General features: G+C 37.2%; 1 protein-coding gene across 1 annotated transcript in view; it reads right to left on the reverse strand.

The window, feature by feature from the left end:
• C5 (complement C5) overlaps positions 1-13,230 on the reverse strand; it is a 75,003-nt gene that overhangs the window by 53,665 nt on the left and 8,108 nt on the right. The window contains exons 4-9 of the mRNA XM_031450343.2: positions 11,329-11,399; positions 8,308-8,399; positions 6,155-6,237; positions 3,691-3,781; positions 1,795-1,909; positions 41-167 (exon numbers count right to left, since the gene is read on the reverse strand). Of these exons, the coding sequence (XP_031306203.1) occupies positions 41-167; positions 1,795-1,909; positions 3,691-3,781; positions 6,155-6,237; positions 8,308-8,399; positions 11,329-11,399 (579 nt within the window). The remainder of the gene's footprint in view (positions 1-40; positions 168-1,794; positions 1,910-3,690; positions 3,782-6,154; positions 6,238-8,307; positions 8,400-11,328; positions 11,400-13,230) is intronic.

Below are 13,230 nucleotides of genomic sequence, written 5' to 3' on the forward strand. Positions count from 1 at the left end.
GTATGCTGTCTAACTATGAAAGTTAAAAATAAACACTTACCTGTAGACTCAATGACGGTCACACCAATATAAAGGTACTTGTTGTTTAACTCTTCTAGGCTCTCATAGGACAATTCTTTAACTGCTGTTTCAGAGTTAAATGTGACTTGAGCAATTCCATTTACCAACTTTTTAAAGGAGGAAAATGAAAGAGTTATTTCAGAGGAGAAATTACGAGAAAGAAAATGAACAAAATGTGCCTTTACTAACCTCTCAATTGAAGACAAATGTCAGAGGAATGCTTTCTTGTCACCCGTAAAGGGAATAGCTGAGTCCACAATTAAGCCCAGAATGCTATTTCTTAATCTATTTGTGTAGAATCATAGACACAGAGGAGTTTTAAACCTCATCTGGTTCAGCTGGTCTTCTGTGTACTAACTGAAAAAGGTGCCTTTCTCCAATCCCTGAAACACTGTCATGCTTCCAGGTGTCTCAGATTACTCTTGCTTTTAACTCACCATAATGATGAGTTAACTAATCATAACGGGGTTCTATGGTATTTAATTTGTACTTTGCTGCTTAGATATTGAAACACTAATTTAAAAACATACAATAGGTAAAGGGACATACGGTTAAGTCACAGAATATTAATTATTAACTACAACTGTTAAATAGATTTTGCTTTATCTTTTCTTCTGAAAAGATTCATGAGGCCAGGAATTTTTGTCTTATGTAGCTTTAAATCTCAGTGTCCTGCATAGAATCTTTCATGGAATAGAGGCATTTAATTGATACCCTGAAGAAATAAAACTGTCCTTTGAAAAAGCAAAGGCTAAATAACTGATGGTAAAACTATGTGAATACACAGTAGAGAACAGAATGACATGAGCCTTTATCATCTGCAGCATAATGTAAAGAACACGAAAACAGGGAAGAGGGGGCCAGGACTCTGAGCTCCAGCAGCCACTAGCTCTTAGCTGTGGCCGGATAGATTCCCAGTGACTTCATTGTGAATTCATTTACTTATAAATTTTTATAGTGCACCTATTATTTGCCAGGAACCAGGCTGGCTGTCAGCATATAATGAGAATGATTCAGACCCACAAAGAGTTTCATGGAAAGAGTGATAGAGAAGTAAATAAACCATTACAATAAGAAGGGTTTCTCAACCCTGCAATACTGAGATTTTGGACACAATAATTCTTTGCTGTGAGGCACTGCTTGGTGCACTGTAAGAGTTTCAAAGCATCCCTGGCCTCCACCCACTAAGTGCCTGTATCACCTCTTCCCCAGTTGTGACAACCAAAAATGTCTCGACATTATCAAAGGTCCCAGGGAGGGGGGGTGTAAAAATCATTCCTGGTTGAGAACCACTGCAATAAAATGCGAAACATGCTCTGCTAAGAGCAGCTCAAGCCCTGAGGGAGTAGAAAGAGTGTTGATGCTGAGACAAAGAATGAGAAGGAATTTGTCAGGCAAAGAAGAGGCAGAAGACAACAAAGGGAAAGGGCATTCCCAAGCAGAAGGAGCAGTTCTGCAAAGACCTGGAGGTAAGAAAGACTAGGGTAAGTTCGAGAAACTGGAGTGATCAGGGCAAGGGAGAAGAAAGTGGGAGATAGGCTGGAGAGAGGAGGAGAGAGGAGCTGATGCCAAGGAAAGTGAACTTAATCTTCAGGATAGTGAGAAGCCAACGGAGGATTTTAAAGCTTCAATTTCCACACCTATATAAAATGAGGGATTGGACTAGATGATTTTGCAGAAACGTTCCATCGCTAGTGTTCATGATGCATCTTTAGGTATGATGGAACATCTTACCATCGTGTTTCGCATTGCTTTCGGCATCATTTCTTTCAGCTCATCATTTAAATCTTCTTTTATTCCAAAAGAGATATACACTTCAGCCTCGTTGACGACTTCATTATAAAAATATCTGTCAAACAATCATACCATAAAATTGTTTTACTAACGTGACTACAATAATAAAATTTGGATAAAAGGTAACAATTTAAAATTACATAAAGCACTTGATACACTGTAAAGCGTCTTTCATCCACTATTACATTTCATCCTCATAAAGCTACAACGATAAAGCCAAAGAATGGATTTTTATTACTATGTACTAGGTGAAAACACTGATCTCGAGACCATCAAAAGAGTCAGGTCTGGGGCCCTTTCCTACAAGACATGTTACTTCCTCAATGATTTTGGTACCAGTGGGGAGCTGCTCCCTAATTTCTTTTATATCTTTAAAAGCAGCATGGCTAATGAGAGTTATATAAGTTCTTTTAAAAATTCTAACTGCGATATTTCCTTTTTAGTTTAGTTATTAAAGTAAGAATAAAGAAAACTTTCAGCATAGCAAATACTATAGCAAGAGCTAATTTCCTTATTTGTAGTTTGAACAGAGTAAGTCTCTCCATTAAAAGATGTCAATTTCTATAATTTTCTGTCAAGTGAGCCTTTTATGTTGGTTTAGATTAAGTGACAAACACTCAATTTGAGGAATAAATGCTAGTTAGAGCGGCAGTATGGGATAGCATTTGAGGGCATGGATTCTGGAACCAGACAGACCGTGTGACTTACTAGCTGTGTGATCTTGGGTAAATTACTTAACATGTATGTATCTTCGTTTTTCCATTTGTGATGTGGGGATAGTGATAGTACCTACCTCATAGAGTTTTCATAAAGATTAAATGAGCTCATATACATAGAGTGCATTGAAGAGTGTCTGACATATAATTGTATAAATTGGTTACTGTTATTAATAGCTACATTATATTGTCATTTTTAAATGACCTAAGCTTTTGCAGTAGATTGCTTGCAAAACTAACCCTAATTATCCACCTCTGCACTTGTCCACCACCTTTGCAGCTCCTTGTGTGCAAAGACTATGAGGGGAATCTATTTCCTCTTGGGCTAGTCTTGTAATTTGGTTTGGACAAAAGATAATGGTGGAAGTGATGTTGCACCAGTCTCAAGTGTAGGCCTCAAGAGAACTTTTATGCTCCCATTTTTTCTCTTTGAGCATTGCTGCTGCTACAGGCTAGCTGGTTGGTTGATGAGAAACACACACGCTCCAATCATTCTTGTAGCTTCAGTCAATTGCCAGCCAGGCATGTGAGTAAGACCTCCCTAGACTAGCTGGCCCCTAGCTGACCTGCCAACTGACTGTGGGCACATGGATGAGCCCCACTGACATTAGTCTAGCCCACAGAATTGCCCAGCTGACTCGTAAACGGTTGTGGCACTGGATCTTGGAGTAGTTGTGCAGCATTAGCTGGCTGATTAAGTCATTAAAAAAAAATGACAAGAATTGAAGGCTTCATAATGCAGTCCCAAGATTTAAGTCATGCTGGTTCCTAAACATACGTTTTGAACTTGTCTTTAGGATTTTGTTTTGCTGGTGAATAGCCAACAAAGGTAAAATCAGAACCATCTAGAATTAGTATGAGCAAATAAACTATAGGCATGATGTCTTCTCAGTCAGTTCCAAAGTCGTAGCAGATATCATCAATAAATCAACAGATCTCAGCAATATATTAATGTATCCACTCAACACATTGTACACCTAAAACTTGCCCAATGATATATGTCAATTTTATCTCAATAGAACTGGAAAAAAATCACAGATCTCACTCTGGGCAACTATCACCAGAGCTAGCACTCCGTTTAGCCAGATAATCTGAAAAAAAAAAAAAAAATCTTTCTTACCTTGCTTTTACAGTAATTTCAAAATTGTTAAAGTCCTTATAGCCAATGAAATTGTTTTCTGGTTCTATTGAGACAGAAAAATGTGGCAACACTGAAAAGAAAAATGAAGAGACAACATTACCATTTAAATTAGAGTAGCCTTTAAAACATAGCAACCAACTGTACTTTCTGGTATATTTGGGTAAGCTCTGACATCAACACAGCATCCACTTTGTCGTCGTCGTCATCATCATCATCATCATCATCATCATCATCATCATCATCATCATCAACAACGTCTTTGGGAAGCCTCCCATTCTACCAATCAGAGGTCATCCCATCCTCTATGTACTAGAAGCACTTTGCTTATGCTTTGATTTCAGCACTTATTATAGGCAATTGATTATTTCCTCCACTAGCATATGGGCTCTTTGAAACAAAAAAAGACTATTCTCTGTCTTTGTGTGGCTCCCCTCTTATCCTTCTCATAAGTCGTAAATAAATATATGCTCAACAAATGTTTATTAACTTGAAAATGGAAAAAGAAAATTCTTATTTAACATTTCCTTTTTTGTCTAGTAGATAAAATCCATCCAGGCTCCAAATTCCAACATAAAACTCTCACTTTAGTCAATAAGAGAGAGCTTACAATTAGCCCCAAAAAAACAACCTTCATGCAAAATCAAATATTAGGGCAGAAAGGAAGGAGGTTTTTGGGGGTTTTTTTCTATCTCTTTGGTATCTTGATTGCCCAAAGGAAAACAATTTCACCTGTCAAAATGGCACTGTCTTCTCTTTATACTAACTCAGACTGTGTACTAAGGTTTACAGGTTCTAATTCAATTAACCTGTGCAACAGTTACTAGAAAATCAGGTGATTGTGTGACTCTGATATTATAGACAAAGACTAACATACAAGAGTAAATGAGCTAGTTGGCTTCAGATATGGCTTATGTGTTTTCTAGATGGTGAAAGACAGAAGTAAAAGAGCAATGCAATTTGTTGCTCTGGGCTGCGGTCCTCTGTTATTAACGGTCAAGGCAGATGTGTTCTCTCCAGGATATGAAGTAGAGGAAAATATTTCATCCTTTCATCCAATACCTACTTGCCATGTAGTCTGCACACTCCTACCAACAGGGACATACCAGTGAGCAAGACAGACACAAACCTTGCCTTTAATAAGCTCATAGTCAAGCAGGGAAGACAGGCATAAGCAAACAGATAAACATCTAAACCACACTTACGTAAACTGATATAAATAAGTACGGGGAATCCGTCCCAAGAATTTAAGGAATTTAAGAGAATTTAAGGAAAAGTTCTCTGAATAAATGGCTTTTCACTTGAGACTGGAAAGGCAAGTAGGAGTTGGCTAGGCAAGAGGAAGGGGAAAAGTTTTGTAGGTAGATGACACATATGCAAAGTCACCATTACTAGAGTGGTATAAATGAGGCTGAAGAAGAGGTAGGAATGAGAAGATGTTGGAGACGTTTCAATAGTGAAATGACATGAAGAGGTTTGCATTTCAAGATTATTTTGGCTAATATGAAGGGAGAATAGCTTGGAAGCAGAGATAGGAATTAGGGAGGTTTTGCAGCGGTCCAGGAGGGAGCCTGGTGATGAAATCGATGGGTGTAGATAATGAGAGCTGGATGAATTTTAGATACACACCAGAAGCAGCAAAAACACGTGGAGGAAGGGGGATCACTTAAAAGTGTATGCTATTTAGAGCCCATAATCTTTAAAGTTGAGTTTTGTTATAATAAATCTGTTTTGTCACTGTTTGTATATTCATTGTTAAAATCTGTGTATTTATTTGCCATATTAGTAGAAGTTTCCTGAGAGAATAAAAAATGACTTCAAGCAAGAGAAAGTTAAATTTTATATCAGAGCACACAAATACTCTAGCAAACAACTACAAGAAATGGAAAGATTAAGCTATTATATGTTAATTATTAGTCATTAATATGACTGATTTCAAAATAAGAATGTCCTAAATTTCTGGATAAGTATTAGGAATTTATGAGCCAAAAGGAAAACAGCACTGGACTTCGGGTAAGAAAGTCCAAATGTTTTTGTTCTGTCACTAATTGGTTGTAATGACTTGAGTAAATCATCTATTAATCTTACCTCAAGCTGGATTGTTCAAGTTTCTCCTGAAATCATAATTCTGGAAAGGACCTTGAGTCCGCAGAGGACTAGGTCTCACTGGGCTGTATGGTTCACTGGGCTGTATGGTTCACTGGGCTCTCTGAACACAAGTCCAGAGAGGCTGGTGTGCTTGGCCAAGGTTAATGAGGGCAGCCAGAACTAGAGCCTAGGCATTTGGACGCCCACCACTCCTCCCACCTCAACCAGTACTTCTAACCATACCCGCAAGCTGCCTCATCTTCATCTGGGAGTGATTTTGCATTAAGTTCACTCATGAAAAGAATTATTGCAAAAACACTAACTCTTCATAGGTAAACTTTTAATTGTCAGAAATTACCATATTCTTTAATTTCAAAATATGCAGTTCCAGTTGTTGAAAAGTCTTCTTTATATTTAGCTTTAATTTTCCACACACCGTATCTACGGAAGCAAAGTATTCAAAATTAAAGAAGTAGTCAAATATTTTTAATTCACCGAAAGGAAATCTAATCAATTTCTGTTTTTAAGAGGGAGAAGTAAGTAAAGATATATATATATATCCTACATAACGTTTTTGTTTTTGTGACAGATTTTAAAGCAATAAACAAAAATAACTGAGCATTTTCAGGATAACACAAATTGTCTGGTAATAAATTTTTCATACATTGTGATTTTTTTCAGGTATTTTATCTTAGTATAATAGTTTTGATTTGAAGAGCTTATGATACTTGAGAATTTGCTAATCCTGGAGCTTAATTATACTGACAATACTAAAATTCATACTGTTGTAGAAAATCTATAACAATGTCTAGAATTATATAATACAGGTCAAGCTCATCCAGATGATAAAATTCACACGTCACATAATTGAAATTATGGTTGGGGACAAACTATGATTTGTTTAAAGAGGCAAATGACCTGATTTAATTAACAACCTTCATTCAAAAATATTTACTGAGAACTGGATTAAGCACTGAAGATAAAAAATAAACAAGATGGAAGAGACCCTGTCTTCACAGAATTATTAGTCCATGGGAGTTCAGATTCCCACTTTTCCATTTACTGGCAGATAGGACTCGGACAAATTACTTAACTTCATTTGTGAAATGGGAAAAGTAGTATCTATCCTGCATATCAGTTATGCAATCAAAAAAGTTTAATATTATGGTCATCTTCATAACACCAAGAACATTTATCAAGTGCTTGTTATGTTGAAGTGCTGGAGATACAACAGTGACCAATAAAGACTAGACCTCCATCCTCAAGGAGTTTACAGTCTAGTGGGGACTAAGAAGGCAGGCAAATTAATAAATAAATGCTTACAAAATTAAGATAAGTGCCACGAAGAAAATAAACAAGAGTAAAAGGAAGAGACAGACTATGTTAGATGGTGCATCCAGGGATAGCCTGTTTAAAAAGGGAGCATTTACCCTGTGTCCTAAAGAATGGGAGGAAGCCAGTCTTGTGAAGAGCAAGGTGAAACACATTCTAAGCAGAGGGGACAACACGTGCAAGGGTACTGGGGTAGGAAATTACCGGTCACGGGAGGCTACCATGGCTGACATAATCTGTCATGGAGCAAATGGCATAAGGATGAAGTTGGAGAAATGATAATAGTTGTAAAATAATTGGATCAATTCTGTGCTTTAGAGCATGCAATATTTTTAAGGAATTACACAATTTAAAATTTATCCAATTTATTTAAATCCCCAAATTTCATCCAAATTTCTAGAAAATCTTCAGTATAGTGAATTAACTGCAAACTCCCTTCTGGAGAGCAGAACAAAAATGACCATAAAAATTTTTTTTGCTTTAAAGTAACATTGTAGCCATTCATAGGCACACTTATCTTATCTGTGCTACTCTAAGCCCTTGGAGGCAAGGACTGTGGATTCTTCATTTCTATTTTGAATTTCTCATTCCTGTTGTACTTTGCAAATACCAGGAATGTGTTCACTAAATGTTTAGCATATTGGGTTCTATTTAAACATATTATTAATCTTTTAACATGAGGTCAAATGGGAGAAATGACTCTAATAACGCCCTCGCTCTTGCAATTTGCCTTCTGGTAGTGTATACAGTAAAAACTACAGAGGACTAATGTTTTTATAACTCTCAGAGCAAGGCACAGGACACCCCCAGCCTTTTAGACTGATAGGCTATTAGATTCCTTGAAGGGTAGAAGGTTGACGGTTTTGATGAAAACAAAAAGGCCTGGAGACTATTTTTTACCTCTTCTAAATTTTAATATCTATACATAAAGAGCATTGGTGAGAAGTACTGGGGGTTTGTTTTTCATTTTATGGGTTTTTTTTTTTTTTTTTTTTTTTTTTGGCCAGAAACAGCCTAGCTTCTCATTAGAGCTGAAAAGAGCTTGCCTATCTTCATTGCTTTCACATCTACTCTCTTTGTTAACACTAGGTGGCTCCATTTGACTGATTATCTGCCTCACAACCAAAGTTCCAGATGTGCTTTTTGGAGAAAACTTTAGTAACAAATACTTCAAAATACTTAGGATTAGATGGAATCTTGAAGTCAGGAAAAGAGATAATTCCAGTGTAATCATTTTCTTCTACGATGTCAACTTCTGATTCTTCGGGATCCTTTAAATAAAAACAAACAACTTCAAAGCACATAATTTTTAAAGTTAACTGATTATATGGTCTTAGATCTACAGAAATATTTACTAACAAATATCCATGTCTTCAAGTTAAATATGAGGGAGGAAGATCACTTAAATGTTGTGAAAGGCAAATATGATTCATTTAAGTCACTTCCCTTCCTCTTTTTGGTCCTCTTCCATCTCCTGCCTCACCAAAAAAAAAAAAAAAAAAAAAAAAAAAAAGAATGAAAAAAGAAAGAAAGAAAAGAAAAAGCATATATCAATGTTCAGGTTATCCTAGTCTCAATTATCTAGAAGAGACTCAACTCTACATTGTATGATGAAAAAAAAAAAAAGAAATATGACAATGACTGATATTATAATGAACCAAATATTAACTTGCTTTATAGACTCCTGAATCTAAATTTCGTATCTGTTCATTTGAAGCTTTCCTTAGCAAATGTGCTGTAAAATGTACTTATTAGCTATACATTTTCTAACTGCAATATGGACGTTTTGAGCTTGATAGAACACTAAAAATGGTTAAGCAAACTTGCAAGCTTTCCCATAGACTTCCTTTTGTGTGTGGGTTTGAAAATTATTGAAGTGAGGGTTTTGTTTTGTTTTGTTTTGTTTTTTACTTTCTATGGGCTGGATGTGGAGGTGCATTTTGGCCTTAACCCAGAAATTTACTACCATGTGCTGTGACTGTGAAATTCATGGTTGGGATTTTAAGGTATTTTTTGAGTTATAAAGGACTATTTTGAACAAGAATTAGAATCATAGCCAAATATCTTCCCAGCTGTTCTTGATCCCTGCAGCCCACTGTGCACGGTGCTTCTAAGATGATCCCTCTCGAGTATTGTTTTCAGTACAGTTCCTGCACTCTGACTCCCCTCTGTGGTGGGATTAGAGTCACCAATCTTCTCTTCCTGGGTTAGCTCATACACAGGAAGCCTGGCATCCACTCTTGTGTGAAGCCAGGATTCTGCATCACTTAAGTTCAGCCACAGAGGAGGGCAGAAGATGGGATCTGCCTGCATCCTCTAGTACCTTCTGATTGAGAAAGAGGGCACTTGAGCTGACACCAACACTCCTTAGTTCTCTTCCAGACTTCTCACATCAGTCAGTTTATTCACTGTCCTCATTTCTTATTTCTTCCTGTTGCCATAGGCTATAGCTTAACTCATCCTCCTACTTCTTACATGGGAAGTGATTCATTGTTTTTTTCTATTTAAGCCTGTCTATTCCTTTCATTGAAGCCCAGCTCAAAGTTTTACCCAGTATTTTATTCCAGAAAAGGATTGTAGTGTCCCTCACTCTCTCCTCCAGTTAGTTCTCCTTCTGAGCTCAAGCATCATTTGTCCTACTGTATAGTTTTGTTTGGTTTATACTCTAGCTCGGTTTTGTTCTCTAGAATTTACTCATGTATACAAATCTATTCTCCTAAACTCCAACCTTGGGTTTCAAAGGAAAAGACTCAGAGCTTTAAGACAATTCAGCCCAGGTGGACCCACAGTTATCAACTGGTAAATTTGCTTTGGGGTTTGATATTTATCTTCAGGTCTGTAAAGCAGCTTCCTCACTTCTGTCAATGCCCCTCTTGCATCCTCTACTCACCCTGTCATTCAGGCAGTCTGAGAGGCCTCTCTGCATTGCTTCTGCTGCCAATATCACACCTCTCCCTGCATCTAGGTTTTTGCAAGAGCCCAAAATGTTTCCCTTGTTCCGCACTCCTCTACTTCCACTGTAGTAACACTCATGGCTACCAGTTTCCCTTCCATCCTTTGTCTTAGCCCCCTGCAGTAAATCTACAGTGGCCCCCTACAACCTGCCACATGAAGTCTTAACTTCAAAGTCTTCTCATCCAAGTTCCTGGCCTTGTTCTAACTTCCAAATCTCCTTTTCTGTTCCCAGTGATGCCGCTGCTCCTGAAGCAGATTTGCTTTCTTCCTGTCCTATCCCGGTCACTTCTGCATCTCTGCTCCCTGTCTTTTCTTTTCTAGCAATCTTCCAACATCTTCGCGGTATATCTAAAGTCTACTCATTTTTCTAGGCCCAGGTCAAATCTCACTTCCTCCTTAAGCCTCCCTTTGCCACCCTGATCTCTTTTCTGGACTCCCAGAGTTTACAGTCTATATCAATAATTATTAACCACAATCTTGAAACACTCTGATGTTTCTCAAGGAATTCATTATAAAATAGTCAGATGTTAAAGTCTGTGAAAGGTTCATGATTTTTGTAAGTTGTAAAGGATTCAAGGTTATTCTTGATTAATACTCTTTTTTTCACTTGTGTTCAGTTAAGGTTTTCTGTGTTTTGGTTTTTTGAGTAGGAGAAAAGGTACTGCAGCCTATAGCGAAGAACCAATACTAATACAGCTGCTGCTAGTACATGAGGAGTTATTCCCCCACAAATATGTGTAGGGTTGTGACACAAATGGGAGTTTATTGTACGTGTGCGTATCATCTGTTATGTATATCATGGCTGATAAGAGGCAGGTTAGGACTATTTTTCATGTGTTGTATGTCAGTTACTAAACCCTAAGTTCCTTAAGTATAAAAGTGCCACAGATTATAGTTCTTTATCTTGCATTATTCAAATTATAAAATCTCATACACAATAGACAATTCATTCTTAGTGATTGATGGGTATTCTTTAAGAAAAAATCACAAAGGATGTATTTAAGTGATTTAGTTCAAAATCATAACTTGTTGAGATTTCATCTGCATGAGATTTTTACACGTGTCTATTGCAGACAGCTAGACCTTCAATGTTATACTCACAGAAGGTGTTCAATAACCATTTCCTGAACATTGAATGAGTTAGTATGGTGTTAGAGCAGGGTTATGGAACAATGTATCTCATCCAGAAGATGAGTTAAATTATTATTTAAATAAGTAACATACTTACTTAAATAACATACTTACTATGAAAGTCAAGACAGTTTCTCTTTTGGCTGGTTTCAAGTCATCATTCAGTGAATAAACTCTAACCTTTACTGCAAGAATAATTGATATCATAAAAAACTTTGCTAAGCACGAGGGTATTTTGAATTTTTTTTTACAATAATCACCCTTAAAAGAGATGAGCCTTATTTTAAAAATTCAATACACAGTCAATACATGAAAATCCATATTTAAAAGAAACAAAAAGTTATTTTGCAGACATATACATTATTAAGTAACAAAATAGTGATGTCTACCATATGGTTATATGGGAGTATAATAAATTTTCTCATGTTAAAGTTGAAGTTTTTAATGGAAAGTTAGGCAGTTTGAGTCAGACATTACACACTCTTACAAGACCCCCAATTATCTCCTATTGTTACTAAAGACAGCTTTGAATTGTATGGTTTTGTTGTATTTATTGAGCCAGACCCTACAATTGTTCTCTCACTGTTAAAAGAATAATGGCAAGAGCTCAATACCAATTAGTTCTCTTCCATTTCTTTCCATCAGTTAATGGATCCCCACCTTTAAAAAAATGCATCTGCTTAAGTTTTAACGCATAGCTGCTTGACACATGCTTATCTAGTTCCTTCCAATGACATCATAGTTTCTCTAGGGTTTTACTGATGCTCAAATGCTTTAAAAAGCTAATGTTCAAAATGGCCAAAACTTTAACCACAGAATAAAATTGAACTGATGTCATAAACCTTTTAAAGTGTCGGTATTACTCAAAGCCGTACATAAGAAGCCACACATAAAGCTCTCTAAAACTGGTTTCACTAAGATCATAAGATCAAAGAAAAATGCTCAGTAAATCCTCCTAGTCTGCTAGCCCCTTTTCCTCACCCTGTCTCCCCGCTCCCTCCTCCCTCCTGCCTTATGAACACCTGGTCCAGGCCTGAGCATCACTGGGATGCTGCCAGAGGCAGTATGCCACAAAAGTTAAGAGCTCAGGCCATAGAGCTCAAAACTTTGGTTTCAATCCTGCCTCTGCCACTTCCTAATGTGACCTTGAGCAGGATACTTAATCCCTCTAGACCTTAGTTCCCTCATCTGGAAAATAGGACTGCTGGTATATGCTTCACAGTGTGTGACACTGTGCATAGCCTGGCATATAATAACTAACCAATAAATTTTTATTATTTTTATTTTATTTTTATTACTTTTATGACTATCACTTGTCCACTTTCTAGCCCAGTTTGTGTTAGGTTAGAAAATTAATCCTGTCTTCACAGCAATGGTGTATCAAAGGCAAGATTAATAGAATTTTTTGTACCAAAGATACAGGTTATTAATTTTTAAAAAATGTATTGACTGCTTTCTATGTGCAGACACTAAGCTAAGCACAGAGATGTGGTGGTGACAAATCAGACATAGAAGTCCTCTAATGGAGTGCAGGAGAGAGGCAAACATAAGATTTCACAAGTAAATGTGAAATTCCAGGGATGGGAAGGGCTACAAAGGATACCACCTGGCTTTCTGAGAGTGTAGTGGGAGATGTGAAGCAGAGAAGGCTGCCCTCTGTGGGATGACACACAAGGGCTGAGTAGGAGTTAACAAGGCAAGAAAGGGGCATGAATAAACCAGGGAGAGATCCTCAGGCCTTACTATGGATGGGGAAATGATGTGAGAAAGCAAATGAAAAGAGGTCAATTTGGCTGGTGTCCACAGACAACGGGAAGCATGGTGGGCAATGAGGCTGGAGGGGAAGGCAGGACACAGGCTGTGTGAAATTGAAGGATTTTGGTCAATACTTTACAAAGTCCCTTATCCTATAAAGCCTTGAAGATTTACACTTCTATCCTAAAGACATTTATACTAAAAATCCCTCAAGGATCTTCAGATTAAATGCGTGGATCAGGACATCAGAGCTATAAATAG

Source organism: Camelus dromedarius, chromosome 10 (assembly GCF_036321535.1).
Source record: "Camelus dromedarius isolate mCamDro1 chromosome 10, mCamDro1.pat, whole genome shotgun sequence".
NCBI lineage: Eukaryota > Metazoa > Chordata > Mammalia > Artiodactyla > Camelidae > Camelus > Camelus dromedarius.